The 15007-nt window shown below is 54.4% G+C and overlaps 2 protein-coding genes and 1 long non-coding RNA gene across 8 annotated transcripts; 2 read left to right on the forward strand and 1 right to left on the reverse strand.

The window, feature by feature from the left end:
* Positions 1–15: 15 nt before the first annotated feature.
* On the forward strand, positions 16–2976 carry BACC1 (BPTF associated chromatin complex component 1). 5 transcript variants are annotated; one of them, XM_084763694.1, is made up of 6 exons: positions 80–239; positions 402–496; positions 1220–1321; positions 1979–2166; positions 2384–2488; positions 2705–2976. In XM_084763694.1, exons 1-6 carry the CDS (start codon positions 219–221, stop codon positions 2767–2769), a joined length of 576 nt encoding a protein of 191 aa, XP_084619820.1. In that variant the 5' UTR covers positions 80–218; the 3' UTR covers positions 2770–2976. The 5 variants fall into 5 exon arrangements, with proteins under 5 accessions (XP_084619822.1, XP_084619820.1, XP_084619821.1 ...); XM_084763695.1 differs by having other exon boundaries at positions 81–239; positions 2709–2976; XM_084763696.1 differs by lacking the exon at positions 1220–1321 and having other exon boundaries at positions 16–239.
* Positions 2977–8366: 5390 nt separating this feature from the next.
* Positions 8367–14015, forward strand: BCL6B (BCL6B transcription repressor). 2 transcript variants are annotated; one of them, XM_084764338.1, is made up of 9 exons: positions 8367–8468; positions 9000–9190; positions 9431–9652; positions 9757–10125; positions 10411–10526; positions 11097–11261; positions 11341–11471; positions 11561–11698; positions 11987–14015. In XM_084764338.1, the coding sequence occupies exons 2-9, from the start codon at positions 9012–9014 to the stop codon at positions 12101–12103; spliced, it is 1437 nt and encodes a 478-aa protein (XP_084620464.1). In that variant the 5' UTR covers positions 8367–8468; positions 9000–9011; the 3' UTR covers positions 12104–14015. The 2 variants fall into 2 exon arrangements, with proteins under 2 accessions (XP_084620464.1, XP_084620463.1); XM_084764337.1 differs by lacking the exon at positions 11097–11261 and having other exon boundaries at positions 8392–8468.
* On the reverse strand, positions 9572–11090 carry LOC311587481. Its single transcript, XR_014775881.1, has 3 exons — positions 10500–11090; positions 9867–9933; positions 9572–9693 (listed from the first exon to the last, which is right to left on the reverse strand). It is a non-coding gene; the product is annotated as an uncharacterized lncRNA (long non-coding RNA).
* Positions 14016–15007: the final 992 nt, after the last annotated feature.

A 15007-nucleotide genomic window follows, 5' to 3' on the forward strand; every position in this document is an offset into this window, starting at 1 on the left:
GACGTCTCACCTTTCTCCCCGTCCCCTCGCCTCGCGCGTCTAAGCGACCTGAGTGACAGGGGGAGAGGTCGGGAATCTAGCCAATCAGCTGCAGGGAAGGCGGGACTTCCTGCGCGGGAGCCCGAGCGGCCGACAGCCGGGCCCTCCGTGGTTTCCAGCTCGCGTGGTGGCGGCGGCGGCGGCGGCGGAGCGTCTCCGTGAGGAGGTGCGCGGGGGCCATGACGTCAGCGTCCACCAAGGTTCGACCTTCCCCTCGCGGACTGCGCTCCCTGGCGGCCACGGGAGGGTGGGCCCCCTGCTTGGTTCCCGGCTGGTGCGCGCGCTGGGCCGGGGGCGGGCGGATCCGAGGCTGGGGAGGGACGGCGAGCTGCCGGCCCCCCGTAATGCTGCTCCGCCCCCAGGTTGGAGAGATCTTCTCGGCGGCCGGCGCCGCCTTCACGAAGCTCGGGGAGCTGACGATGCAGCTGCATCCAGTGTCGGACTCTTCCCCTGCCGGGTACGTGAGACCAGCCTAGGACCCGGACGCCCAGAGCCGACTCTTGGGCTCAGTCACAGACAAAACCCTCTGTAGAGCCGGGGGGCGGGGGGGACAAATAATTCCTCTGCGCCTGGCCCAGCGCAGTGGAGGTGTTGATCGTTGTTGAGTTAGTAAATGACAGCTGAAGATAACCACCGGGTCCACACCGCCCACCCCCAGCTGCAAACCTCCATAGTCTCCCACCCACCCGAGCCTGGTGGACTCCCTCCTAGTGCCGCCACACGTCTCTCAAGGGTTCCGTCTGTAAGGCCTCACTTGTTGCATTGGTTTCCGTGGGTTGTTCAAGGAAGCTGTAACACTATGAAATGTTTTCAAAGTGGCCCTGGATGCAATTTCATGCGGCTAGCGGCTTGTCCCCAGGGTTTTTCTTAAGGAGGCCCTGTTTATGAATCTTTGAAAGGTGCCCCAGAGACTAGGGGTTTGGGGGGAGAGGCTGCTCGGCCGTGGACGGCATAGCCTGCGGGCTGGTTACACACACACACACACACACACACACACACACACACACACACACACACACACACACACACACACACACACACACACACACACACACACACACACACACACACACACACACACACACACACACACACACACACACACACACACACACACACTCCTCCTTTTTTTTTTTTTTTTTTTTTTTTTTTGGCTGTCACTCTTCTCCCCTTCCGACAGTGCCAAGTGGACGGAGACGGAGATAGAGATGCTGAGGGCTGCTGTGAAGCGATTTGGGGACGACCTTAATCACATCAGCTGTGTCATCAAGGAACGGACAGTGTGAGGGAGGGTGGCTGGCAGAGAAAGGGAGGGGCGGCCAACTTTCTTCCTCCCTACCCACTATTCTCTCTCGGAACCCCCAGCTCGATATCTTTCCTAAGCGGCTAGTTTTGTTAGCATTTCTTTGAAGACTGAGAGAATATAAATGTGGCAGGTGGTCCGGAAGTTCAGGGAATGCAGTGGTAACTAGGGCCTTCGGAAAATTTTATTTTCAGGGTACCCAGATACAGATACTCCATGGGTGTGTTTGGTGATGAGGGCTCCCTGGCTACTTCTGTAACTCCTTTGAGACCAGCATGTGCAGGGGATGCGTTCAGTAGCTGGCCAGATTCTATGAAAAAGTTTCAGTCTGCCTTTATATCACCACATCATAACATAACCTGGTGGCCCTACAGATGCATCCATCTCTCCCGGAGGATCATGAAAAGGGCTTTTTCCTGGCTACTCAGTTCAGGGACGCCTTTCTTTGTAATTCATTAGCCCTAAGTGGGTGCAAAGCTTCTTGCGGGGTAGAGGGGCTTTTACACATTGGTTAGGGCCTAGGCCTGGATCTTTATAAAGGAACTCCTAGATTCCTTCAGAGTGGCCCATTAATTCCCTCCCCCTCTTGCCCCAGCTTCTCTGATGACTCCCTAATCTGCTCTCTCTTACCTCCAGGGCTCAGATAAAGACCACCGTGAAACGGAAAGTATATGAAGACTCTGCTGTCCCTCTTCCGGCAGAGTCTCCCAAGAAAGGGCCCAAGAAGACGACCTCCGGTGTCCTCTCACCTCCAACCGCCCCTCCACCCAGCAGCTCCAGTGTCCCTGAAGCTGGGGGGCCTCCCCTAAAGAAACAGAAGGCTGGTGAGACCTGTGGGGGTGCTGCCTAGGGCAGGGGTTAAAGGTCCCATCTGAGATTCAGTGAGAGACTTGGGCCTGGGTCAAAGAAGGACAGATCTCTCTTCCGTACTCTGGCGATTCCAGTCCCGGCTAGAGGGTGTGTTGAGCATGAAGCTGTGGCGAGCTGGGAGGAGGGAGAGCAGTCAGGGAAACCTAGAACCTAGCCTATGCCCCCTCCCAGATGTCACCCTCAGTGCTCTGAACGACTCCGACGCCAACAGTGACCTGGTGGATGTTGAAGGGCTAGGAGAAACTCCTCCAGCCAAGAAACTCAGCTTTGACCAGGGTAGGAGTCCTCCTCCTCCCACGCTGGCTGGGGTGGGCAGAAGTACTCACCTGGATGGGAGGGGAGGGTCCCAGCAGGAGCCCCGTTCTTGTGCAGGGCTTCAGAAGGAAGAGAGCCAGTGTGGGGGCTGGGTCAGTTAGGAATGTTTGAGGAAGTGAGGGTTTCCTTGGAAAGAGTACGCCGCGCTTGCTCCATCTCGTTTACTTCCTGTTCCAGACAGCCTGACCCTGGACTCGGGCCTTCTCTCGACCTCTGCTGATGCTCCTCTGCTTTCCTGCTGAGCCTTCTACCTCTGACCCTTGATGCTTACCCTGGACCTGTGGATCACCTGGGACTCTAAGCAAGGACCGTATGAGAGGGTCAGAGAGCTGCCGGAGCTGTCCACCTCGGTCCTGATACCCACGTGCCCTCACCCTCCCACCTCCATCTGATGGACATTTTTATACAGAAAATTATAATAATAATAATAATAAAAAAATCTCTCAGTATGGTGCTGCCAGCTGCTGTTCCCTCTCCTCTCCTGAGCCCTCGGGGGCCCGGCCCCTTCTCAGCAGCTCTCACCACCCTGCCTGGAGCAGCACAGCCAATACTGGCAGACTCACTTCCCCATGCCAATATTTCTGTGCTGCTAGAGCCAGGAGGGCTGGGTGTGGGCAACAAAGACTCCACTTTGCTCTGTGGGGCCAGAACTGACTCCCGGGGTTGCTGACAAGGGTTAGACTACCTGAGGGTTTTAGAGTGGCTCCTGCCTCACCTTCATCACAATACCCTCCCTCGGCCAGCCGTGTGTGTGTGTGTGTGTGTGTGTGTGTGTTGCTTCTCCAGGGTGGCCTCCCAGGGCCAGGCCTCAGCGGTGCCTCCCCCACCCTCGCTCTAACACCACAGTGTGGTTTGGACGTGGCCACAGTGCCGTACAAACCACAGTGTGCTGCTGGGGCGGGAGCAGGACTGGGGTAGGTTGAGAGGAAGAGCACCGGATAGTGCCATGAAGACTCCTCACCAAGAGTGAGGAGACAGAGAAGGTGTGGATGGCAAGCATGGCCCGAAAACTTGGAGAAAAATCAGGACCCAGCAACAGTAGTTCAGCAGGCCACCAGGAGGGCAGGGCCCTGGAAGATGAGTTCAAAGTGTAAGCTTCGGGCCTTCTTCACCTCTGTAGGAATTCAGCTGTGGGGATCCTTAGGAAAGTGGTAGGGGAAACGGGGGATGACTGGGCTAGACCAACAAACTGCCTCCCGACAAGGACCTAAGGCTTCCTGTGTCCATTTCTCCCTCCCTAGGTCAGAACCCAGGAGAAATACAAGAAGAGACAGGGCCAAGGACAGCAGCGTTGGGAGTTGGCAGTCCAGAGGTGGTGGGGCTGGAACACGGTTGAGGAGGGGGGGCCGGAAGTCGCCCTGGGCCCTGGGCCTGCCACAAGATGGAGGCCAAAGGCAGGAAATGGAGGCCAGAGAGAAAGGAGAGCAGCAGAGCCCAGGAGGAGGCCCATCTGGACCTGAGGGCCAAGTACTCAACACCAAGTGCTGCTTCCATGCCCCATGGTCCCCCAAGGCCCACCCCCCACCCCCACAGCAACCCTCATTAGTGCCTTGCCAGGCCAGGCAAGCAGGCCCACCCCTGAAAGCCACGTTTAAGCAAAGACAAACATGCCTTTCCCCACCCCCAACCCTAGGCCTTCCCTTAGTCCTTTCCTCCTGTCCAAGACTTCATTTTAAAAAGAACCTCCCAGAAGGCAAAAGTTTCTTCTGGAAATCAATCAATCAATCAAACAAACAAACAAAAAAACTTTGTAAAACCCAAATATTAACCTTCCACATCTCATCCCACCTTTTACCACCACCAAGCTTCCGACACACCCCCCAAAACTCTTAGCAATCAAAAGATCTAAGATGGTGTAAGCAGGCTTTTTAGGTCCCCTAGGATGTCACACCCGCTCCAAGACTACCATCTCTCCTACAGCAAGCCCTGCCAAGGCCTCCTGCTCCCTGCACTCTCCAGAGCCCCCCGAAAAGCAACTGCTGCCCCCCAGCTCCCATCCCAGCAAAGCTTTTGTGGGGGTAAAAAAAATCAAACACTATCCTAATGTCCAGAGATATTCGGGGGGGTCTCGAGTCTCAGGCTTTGGTTTCAATATGAAGAGCTACATCTTAGGGGTACAAGAGAAAGGTTCTCTAGTCATCACCCCAATTCTAAGAGTTACAAGGCGCAACCCCACCCCAGCACGCACCTCCAAGCCTCCCCCCAACTGCCACGTCTCTCCTGAAAACAGGGGACACTTCCCTCCCCACTTACCTCAGCTACTCTCCCCTGAGATCCTGGTCCCCTATTTTGAAAGGTGCAAATTTGGGGGTGCATCCCTCACATTTGGGGTGCAGGAGAAAAGAGACGCCCCAGTCGCATCGCTGGCCTCCTTCCTCTCAGCTGGCTCAAGGGCTGGGGAGTGCCCTGGGGAGGGGGACCCCCACAAGAGAGCTCTGGAGGGGTTCCTCCACTCCCAGTCAGAACTGGGGACACCCCCCCAAAACCCGTCCCAGCCCATCCGTCTCCAACTCGGCGGGAGAGGCAGCTGCAATGCCCCAGTCAGATTCCCCCAACACTACATTCCTCACCCCATCTAGAGGGGTCCCGGGGCCCCCAAAAAATCCCAAAAAAATCTAGGATGTTGGGAAGACGGTCCTGAACTAGCTACCCAAATTTGGGGTCCTTAGATACCCCCGTTTTTTCAGGAAAATTCTGTCTTTCTCTTGCCTCCCGCCAGCCCTGCTCTGTCCCGATGCCAATTTTGGAAGTCACTCCCTCCTTCCTCCTCCCCGTTTCTCTAGGCCCCCCCGCTTGGGGGCTAGGGTCCAGGACACCTGGCTTCCAGACCGGGGGACACTCTTTAGAGGGCTAGGGGCCAAAAGGTCAGGCTTATTGCCCCTGCCTCAAGGAAGCAGGAAAGCCCGATCCTCCCCTCCCCTCCCCTCCCCCCTGGCTGGTCTCCGTGGTGGTTTAGGAAAGCCTGGAGGACTGGAATCTGCCATTGCTATTGCACAGGCAGTTTTTTTTTTCCTTGGGTTGGGGGGGTGGGCGGTGGGAGGGAGAAGGGGGGTGGAGAGCCGGGGAGAACTGGGACCTAGGCGGGAATCTCTGGCCTGGCTTACCCTCCAGCCCCTGCTGCCGCTGGGAACCCCTCCCCCTCAGTTCACCCTCACACCCAGGCCTCTGTCTGCTTTCTGTTTGGGGCTCTTATCCTAAAAAAAAAAAAAAAAATTAGGGTGCAAGACTCATCTCCTTGTAGCCCACCACAACCCCCCCTTGCCAGTCTCAGCAGCACTGTGTTCGCCAGAAGCACCCACTTTAATAAGAGATACCCCATTTCCTCCAAATGGGGAAAGAATTTTTTTCTTCCATAAGAAATCGGGGTTTGGGAGTGTGAAACCACAGTTCCACCCTCAGCTCAATAGGCCTTACACTAATAAGTCCATGATGAAACATACCGCTTTCTTCCAGGTGTCTCCCTTCAAATTCTGGTCTTATTTGGGGGTTCACCAAAAATAGAAACTTTTACAGTCTGGGTCAAGAAGGGGCTATCAGCAAAAGACGTGTGCTCCAGACCAGGTGAGCCTCCAAATCAATCCATGGTCCCTCTCTCAGCTTCACCAAATGTGGCCAGTGACAAAACACTCTGAAATCGGACACCCCAAAATGATCCTTCCACCCTGGGGGGCTTCTCACAGTCCCTCCTCCTCTGGGGGAGTTCCACACCTAAACATGAGCACAGTAACACTCCCCCTTCCCTTGATAGGAGCTTCCACAAGATTCAAATAGAAAATGTTGGCCCCTCCCACCAAGTTCTCAACTACAAAAGGCCTTCAGACTCACTCCTAGCTCTCTGCTCTGCCTCCAACTCAATGTAATTTCATTCTCTAAAAAGCCCCAAGTTGAATTTTATGTCCCCACACAATCTCATCTAAAACTTGAAACAGAGAGCACTTGGCAAGAGACTATATCCCTGAAATTCGTCTGAGCACTCGGGCTCTCTCCCAGCAGACCGAAATAACAGAGACAGCCAGTCTCAGAACTAAGACAGCTTTAAACCCAGCCCCACATTTTCAACTTGCTATCAGGTCTCAAGACTGTACCAGGACTGGGGTTGACTATAACAACAACCTACTGCAAGTGGCACCGCAAAACTGACCATACCGCTAACTCTGCCTTGACATTAAAGGGAGCCCTTAGTGGGTTTTGCCAATAAATTGGAAGTGAAAAAATGGAAATGAGACCAAAACAACCCTCACAAAGTATGGCCACGTCTTTATCCTGGGTCCCTAGCTATCCTCAACTCCCACTTGGCCCGCTGCTTCGTTTGTTGTGTGTCTGCTCAAAAACAAACAAGCCAAAGTAAAACAAATGAACTGACAAAACGCCTCTACTACACACGGGAGGGGCCGCAGGCCTTAGATCCGCAGGTCCACCCATCACTCCTGGTCAAGCGTGCACGCACGCTCCTGACCCCGTAACAAAAGAGCTCCTGCTTTGCACCTGGGCTTAGCTCTGGCCACTCTTCTTCAAATAGTTTGTCCTCCCACCCCAAGGCTCCACAAGCCAAAAAAAAAAAAAAAAAAAAAAAAAAAAAAAATCAAAGGTTCTAGTCCCTGCCTACCTCCTAGATCCAGTACTTAAAAGTTACCAAGGTCCTCTTGCCCTTTCTCCTCTGTCTTGTTTGTTCCACCTAATGTTCAAATTAACGTTCACTTAAAAAAAAATAAAGAAAGAAAAATCATGTCTACAGGCTCTGGGTAGCACTGTCTAACTAATTAGGAAAAACAAAACACCTGTGCTGCCAGGCACACGACGCCCCCCCCCCCCCCCCATTTCAAGGCCAATTTCCTAAGAGTTCCAGCCTGAGTTTCCGGCAGACACCCTGACTCTTCTGTCTTCTACCTGGGTGCCCTACTAAGAGACAGAAGTGCAGAAGGCAGCTGAAGGTAGCCCAGGCTGAAGGCATCCAGCTGCCTGGTCTGAGTACTTCCTCGGCCCAGGAGGAGACCGAGGGGCCAAGCGAGGCTAGTGCTCGCCCGCCCCCTCGTGGAAGGATGCCGACATTGCCGAGCTTTGCCTACTTGCCGCGCTGGACCCCGGCGCCCCGCCAGACTCCAAGCGCGGCCGACGGGCGGGTGCTCGAGGCCTTAGTGAGCTAGGACTGACGGAGAGCGGCTGGGCTTTGGGCGAGAGTCTGTCTCTCTGGATCCCTAAAAGGGCTGAGAAGAAAACTGGGAGTAAGAGGCCGGACGCCTAGGTCTCCTGAGCGTCCCTCGGTCCCCACCCGGGGCTTTCCCCACCTCCTCGACGGGAAGCAGCTGCAGGAGCCGTCCGGTCGCAGGACAATGGAAGGAAACGAACTAGAAATCATATCCGCCCTCTCCTTACCCTGCCTGGTCAGAGCCACCCCGCACCCCCCATTTGTGAACCCTGCCTGCCAACCACGCCTCCCTCTCCCTCTGAGACCCCAAGGAAGCCCACTACTGACTCCCCAAACCCGATACCACTTGGGCTCTCTATTTTCTCCCTGAATCTCGTACATTGGAGAGTTTGATGGCTTTTCTTTTCTCTCTCACAAATGCAACCTCCAAATTCTCGCTGCCCCGGGTCCTCCGACGACACAAGGCTCCCATGTTACCACTCGCCACAACTCTAAACTCGTTCTCCTCCTCCTCCTCCGTTCTAATAGCCTCATCCTCGGGTACTCCTTTAATTAACCAAAGTTCCCCCCACGATAAGACCACCCCGTAATTCTGAGATACAGAGCTGGAGACAGAGACCCCGCCCCGTGCTCACCATCTGGAAGGCCAAAGAGGAAGGAAGGATACGGACCCACCGGTTCACCCCACCTCCACCCCCGCCCCCGACATCCCGGCCGAATAAAGGAGCCGGGCCGAAAGAGGAGAGAGACCCCGCCCCCCTCGAGAAGAGAAGCTGCAGCCCCTGCAGGACAGGGGTAAGAACCAGACCTCGAGGGAATCAGACTTCTTCCCCCAGAGAGGGCTTGGGGTTTGTTGATGGTAGTAAGACTTGAATCCCAGAAATTGTGCTGAAAGGAGATGGGGAGATTTGGGTCTAACGTTATAGGGTGTCGCATAGGAGGGCGTTGGGCTGCAGATCATTATGTGGTCCCCCGGCAAGCTCTGGTGCTTGTGACCCAAGCTCGCGCGGGGGGTGGGGGGGAGGGAAACAGAGGAAGGGAAGGATTGTGGGTGAAGGTAGCTAGAGTCCCGGCGTGCAGGAGTGCGGGGTTCCTTAAGCTCGTTCTCCAGGCGAAGGTATGGTAATTTCTAACTTGCTACAAGAGCTCTGCGATCCAGCAAAAGGAAGGAAGCGACTGTTGAGAGGCAGAAGAAACGAGATGAATTAAGTGGGGCTGGTGATGCTATCTAAAGATGTTGGCTTGAGGGGGACAACACCAGAGAAGGGCAGAAATGTATCTCAGGAATGCCTGCATCCTCTTTAACTTTGTCCGTGGCCAACGCAGGCCTGGGTCGCTATGGGTTCCACAGCGGCTCCAGAGGGAGCGCTGGGCTACGTCCGAGAGTTCACCCGCCACTCCTCCGACGTGCTTGGCAATCTGAATGAGCTGCGCCTGCGCGGGATCCTCACTGACGTCACGCTGCTGGTTGGCGGGCAACCCCTAAGAGCCCACAAGGCAGTTCTTATCGCCTGCAGGTTCGAGGGGGTAGGGCTCCTGGGAACTTAACAGGGTAAAGGTCAGAGTCACAAGGCCCTCGAGAGAGAATGAATCCAAAGTATGAGGGGAGCTGGGGACAGCGGCCCACACCTGCAACTAGGGAGGCAGGCTGCAGTGCTGGGGGGGGGGGGGAGAGGCGGGAGCGGGGCAAGACTTTAAAGCATCCTGTCCCCTTTGCTCTCCCAGCTCCTAACATGACCCATCTGCCCTCTCTCCAGTGGCTTCTTCTATTCAATTTTCCGGGGCCGAGCGGGAGTTGGGGTGGATGTACTCTCTCTGCCTGGGGGACCAGAAGCCAGAGGCTTTGCACCTCTTCTGGACTTCATGTACACTTCAAGGCTTCGCCTCTCTCCAGCCACTGCACCAGCTGTCCTAGCGGCTGCCACCTATTTGCAGATGGAACATGTAGTCCAGGCATGCCACCGTTTCATCCAAGCCAGGTGAAGGAGCCTTGGGTTTCTGTTCTTCCGCGGGAGTAGTGCTGGGGATAGGATCAAGAGCCGTGGTTAGGAAGCGGCACTAATGATCACCATACTTTTCCTAGCTACGAACCTCTAGGCATCTCCCTGCGACCCGTGGAGGCAGAACCCCCAGCCCCCCCAACAGTCCCTCCACCAGGCAGTCCCAGGCGCTCCGAAGGACACCCAGACCCACCTACTGAGTCTCGAAGCTGCAGTCAAGGCCCCCCAAGTCCAGCCAGCCCAGACCCCAAGGCCTGCAACTGGAAAAAGTACAAATTTATTGTGCTAAATTCTCAGACCTCACAAGCAGGGAGCCTGGTTGGGGAGAGTTCTGGGCAACCTTGCCCCAAAGTCAGGCTCCCTAGTGGAGACGAAGCTTCTGGTGGCAGCAGCGGCAGCAGCAGCAGATGCAGCAGCAGCGAAGAAGGACACACCCCTGGTCTCCAGAGCAGGTTTGGACCTTAGATTTCCCAGGAGTCTTAGAGGCTAGTCTTCTCTAGGAGTGGCCATTGGGTGGCCATCAAGACACCTACTGGGGACAGGCCCTTAGGGAGTTGGCCAAAGGCCAGGGGGAGATGTGACTTATTGATCAATACTAGCTCACTTTCAGAAGATGAGCCTTGAGGCGCCCTTCACACACACACACACACACACACACACACACACACACTCATGCACGCATGCGCGCTCACGCACACAGTCCCTAACCTCTCCTCTGGCTCTTACCATCTGCCTAGACCATCACTAGCTACTTCCACTGCACGACTCAAATGTGGAGCTGCAGCAAAGAACCCCTACCTCTTCCCACCCGGACCTCATCTGTCACCTTCTAAGCAGGCTCATCCGCCACCAGGTAAGAGCCCTTCTCAGCTGGCTCCTCTCCCTGCAGCTGTTCCAAGGCAATCTGCACCAAAAGACCCCAGGAAAGACCTGATTAGTAACTCCCCAGACCTGACCGCAAATTGGCCCCTTCTGTGAAGCTTTCACCTAACCAGTCAGAATGTCCCAAGAGTGGGTGGGGAGCAACCATAAATATTTTTTAAGCTCTCCGTGTACTTCCAAAGAGCAGCACAGTTTGGGAATGCGTGGCCTAACCCAATCCAGGACTGGACGATCTGCCCAGAGTTTGGCAGGGCCTCTCTGGCAGGCTGTCACCCCGGAGTGAGGCAACAGAAATTCCTCCACCCACTAGCAAGAACCTCCACGTAATGTCACCACCGTTGAAAAGTATAAGCGTAGTACTACTAAATCAAACATACCCTACTGACGGTATGGCCGCAAGCCAAACGATTGCCCAATATCACCCGCAAAGAATTAGGGGTTAAAAAGGCCAACGTACCCTACTAGTATACCGTACCGTTGTGGATTTACTGGCACCTGGGGAGTCCTCAATAGATTTGTCATTGTTCGCCACCCTTCCCAGGAAGTGAGTTTTTTGGCTGCCAGAACTGTGAGGCTTTGGCTGGGTGCTCGTCGGGGCTGGACCCCTTAGCACCAGGGGGCGAAGACAAGCCCTATAAATGCCAACTGTGCCGATCTGCCTTCCGCTATAAGGGCAACCTGGCTAGTCACCGCACGGTGCACACAGGTAGGAGATGGGGGGGTCTTGGTTTTTCGTGACCACTCTTCCCTTAAGGCTATCTGACTGTCTTCCTCCCTACTTGCAGGAGAAAAGCCCTACCGCTGCTCCGTCTGCGGAGCACGTTTCAACCGACCAGCTAACCTAAAAACGCACAGCCGCATCCATTCCGGAGAGAAACCGTACAAGTGCGAGACCTGTGGCTCGCGGTTCGTTCAGGCAAGGAGAGGGCTGGAAGGCAAAGTGGGAGGAGAGGAGAGGGTTCTGCCCATCCCCCCAGGCGATCTGAAGGCTCCGCCCCTCCTTAGGTGGCGCACCTACGCGCGCACGTGCTGATCCACACCGGAGAAAAGCCCTATCCTTGTCCCACCTGTGGAACCCGCTTCCGCCATCTACAAACCCTCAAAAGCCACGTTCGCATCCACACGGGGGAAAAGCCGTACCACGTGGGTACCCTAGTCTTGGAATTGTCCCCTACATACGCAGGGGCGGGTCTTGCCAGGGGCGTTAGATTTCTTGGAAAGGGGCGACGGGCTCAGGCCCGAGCGAATCCAGGGCTTGGACCCCGGAGAGTGGTGGGGATAATTATGTTGATGCTTTTTGCTAAGTAAGGAATTCCAGAGGAGTTGGCAGGGCCTGAACACCAAAAGGCTGAGCTGGACAATTCCCCCATCCTGTCCCAACTAAAAGCTGGTTGGGGAAGTATAGGGACCTGACAGACTGTCCCTCCACAGTGCGACCCCTGCGGCCTGCATTTTCGGCACAAGAGTCAACTACGGCTGCACCTGCGGCAGAAACACGGGGCTGCCACCAACACCAAAGTGCGCTACCACATCCTCGGAGGACCGTAGTTGAGTCCCCCACTGGCACCCCAACCCAGCACGCTCACAAGGGGGCTGTGAAAGTTTGTAGTCGGCTGAGTCTTGGCTTCCCTGACAGTCTTGATAATGGAGGTGTGCCAGACCACCCTGGTATCAGAAACTTCGTTACTTAATTTCATTACTGAGGAGAGCAGGGGTGGCAGATCCTGGCTTAGATCTGCCTCTGTTTTGCTGGTCAAAACCTCTTCCTCACAATCCAGATTGGGTAGCTAAGGGGAAAAGGGGAGACGCAAGGGATTTGCTCTCTTTAAGCGAACTGCGCCCCCCCCCCATTTCAAATGGTTTATCTGTAAATATAATTTATTAAGGTCTGTGGGCGGCACCAGGGCCTTCACTCTGTCTGCATCTGCATTTCCAGCTTTCTTTTTCCGCAGGTCGTGATCAAAAGTGCCTGGAAGCTCAGGTGAGGGCACGCCTCTGCTGGCAGAGGCGCCAGCACTTGGCTCTCTCCATTGGCTTGAGTGTTTCAACATTGTTTTTTGTTGTAACTTTTTCCTCTTTGCTTTTTTGGTTTGTCCTTCCAGTCCTAGGCCTGGAAGCTTTAGTTTTCCTAGTCCAAACCCCGGGATCATGGGATCCTGTAAGGTGGAGCCCGGGTTTCTCTCTGGTGTTTTGGATGGTGCAAGTCATGGAGAGAACCCTTTCAGATCTTTGAGGTTGATGGGAACTTAAAAAAAAAAATTTTTTTTTTAAACGAACCTAAAACGTAGACAATAAATCCCTCCTGAAGGTTGGGAAGGTGGGGGCTGGATTCTTCATCCTAAATGGAGGTGGGGAGTTTTCCTTGCAAGAAAGCCCCGGCTTGTAAACAGTGCCGTTGATCTATTTGCCGGGTCTGACTGCACTCCGTCTTTGTATCAGATGCAGCCTGCCTGAGGGTTTGAGCTGAACCCCCCTTAATCCTCCTCCCGCTAGGGCTGGGTGAGTGTCCCCATGGGGAGAGACCTGAAGATTCTCATTAGAGACTGTAGGGCCTTTTCTTATCCATCTGGTTTCTAAGAATGCTATGACCTAAAGACTAGTAATGGCACCCCTTACCTCGACTGTGAGTCCGCCAACGTCCTTTGCTGCATGTGCAGCACATGGGGTTCCGTGCACCCTCCTTCTTTGAATGTGTTTTGTTTGTTTTGTTTTTGGACAGCTTCTGGCAAGTGTCCAAATTACCAAAAATGTCACCTTTCATGGGCGCTGGGTAATTTTCTTACCTTAGAAAATCTGGGTCTGACTCAGACTTCCCGTTGTTAACATCCCTGCCTGGGGCCGGTGAATGCACTAGGACCGTACACAGGGAGAAAAGGGGCCGCACTTGATGTCACTGGGGATCATGGTTGGAATTACACACTTAGAAAGCTCTAAGGGACTGATTGATGGATTGATTGGCCAAAGGTCCCTTCTATGTGAGCAAGTTGCCAGATAGTGTTACCCAGGTTGGTTGAGGGCTGCAGCTTCTGGTGTAGACCCTGTAGATCAGAGCGTCAGGGGTGGAGAGCCATGGTTAGATGAGGTGTCTAGAATGTTGGGTAATCTTTGGGGGCCTTGGTTTCTAGTCCTCCTGTTGCCCTGGGACCTGTTTGACTATAGGAGTTGGGCGAATGGAAGAAGACTTGAATTTGTAGGACACGGGTTCCTAAGCTAAGGCACTCCTGTGGCTGACAGCTGGGGCACTAGTAAGAGAGCCATTCTGTTTCCGTTTTACTCCCCTGTCCTGGGAGTGCAGAACTGAAGTGTTGGGGGAGGTGGCAGAGGACAACAGAGGAGAGACTGGGAAGGTCCTTTGGTTTCTCTTTAGCAGATTGGATGGGCGTATGGAAAGTGCAGGGGATGCAATGTTGGATCCTACGAGATCAGACCCTTGCAATAAAGAAGCCCCCCTTTCGCGCCATCTGTCGTGTCCTCGGTTTCTGTTTGTCGGGGGAGGGGGAAACCAGGGAAACCTGGAAAGAGGCCCTGGAGAACGGCAGCTCAGATTCTGCTGTGGTTCCACTGTTCCATCCCACTAGTCCTCTTCGGTGGTCCTTCCCCCCCCCTTCCCTCCCCCACCCCTTCCCTCCCCCACCCCCTTTCCCCTCCCCCCACCCACCCACCCTAGCCTTCCGGCTCATTGTGTGGGAACCAGTGACTTCATGAAGTTTATCCGGAGCCACCTGCATCCGCTGGTCTGAGGTCACTTCCTGATTGAGGTGTGGAGGTTGCAGGGAGAAAGTTGGAAAGCACCAAGGACCCGGGAAATGCATCTGTGCTAGCCGGGGGTTCTTAACGCTCATGACCAACCCAGCCCTACACACACACACACACCCATCACTGAAGAAGGTGGGTAAGCCTTGGGTCCCACACGAACAACAGAGGCTGGGAGAAGCAGCTAGGAGAAGGCAAGTGCTTGCTTGCCTATGTGCCCACTCCACCTCCTAGCTGTAGTATCTTGGCTTCTATCGAATGCCCAACACCTGTGTCTTTTCCGGTTTTCCCCCTGGCCTTTGTGTCCAGGGTGCGCAGGTGTGATCTAGCCCAAGGCCAGAAGTCACTTACTCTAATGTTATCTCCCTTTGGACTTTACTCCGCTGTGATAAAGATGAGGTGTGACCTCTGGAGTGACCCCAACACCTACAGGCTGTGGGTTTTTTCATCTTCAGTCTAATGTCCTCCCTAATTATCTATTTTAGTGGCTGCCTGTATTTCTTCATTTCTTGCCAGTCCATAATGTAGGTTACATTAAAAAAAAAAAATCAAAAGACAGAAACTAAGCAAAGTTTCGTCGCCTCCCATTGCAGCTTGTCCCCTGTTGAGAATAAGACCAGCTACTGTTACTCAGTATGTGTTGAACAACAGGTCCTGAATCACTTTAGTGCAGAGACTTAATAATTTTGTTTTGTTTTT

The sequence above is a fragment of the Acomys minous genome (genome assembly GCF_964271855.1).
Source record: "Acomys minous genome assembly, chromosome: 16".
NCBI classification, from domain to species: domain Eukaryota; kingdom Metazoa; phylum Chordata; class Mammalia; order Rodentia; family Muridae; genus Acomys; species Acomys minous.

Excerpts from the sequence above, each read along its gene's own strand:
- BACC1 (XM_084763694.1), top strand. The coding sequence starts at position 219 with ATGACGTCAGCGTCCACCAAG. Across the intron at positions 240-401 it reads TGACGTCAGCGTCCACCAAG|GTTGGAGAGATCTTCTCGGC; the intron begins GTTCGACCTTCC and ends CTCCGCCCCCAG. Across the intron at positions 2,489-2,704 it reads GAAACTCAGCTTTGACCAGG|ACAGCCTGACCCTGGACTCG; the intron begins GTAGGAGTCCTC and ends TTCCTGTTCCAG.
- BCL6B (XM_084764338.1), top strand. The coding sequence starts at position 9,012 with ATGGGTTCCACAGCGGCTCCAGAGGGAGCGCTGGGCTACGTCCGAGAG. Across the intron at positions 9,653-9,756 it reads CACCGTTTCATCCAAGCCAG|CTACGAACCTCTAGGCATCT; the intron begins GTGAAGGAGCCT and ends TACTTTTCCTAG. Across the intron at positions 10,527-11,096 it reads GCAGGCTCATCCGCCACCAG|GAAGTGAGTTTTTTGGCTGC; the intron begins GTAAGAGCCCTT and ends CACCCTTCCCAG.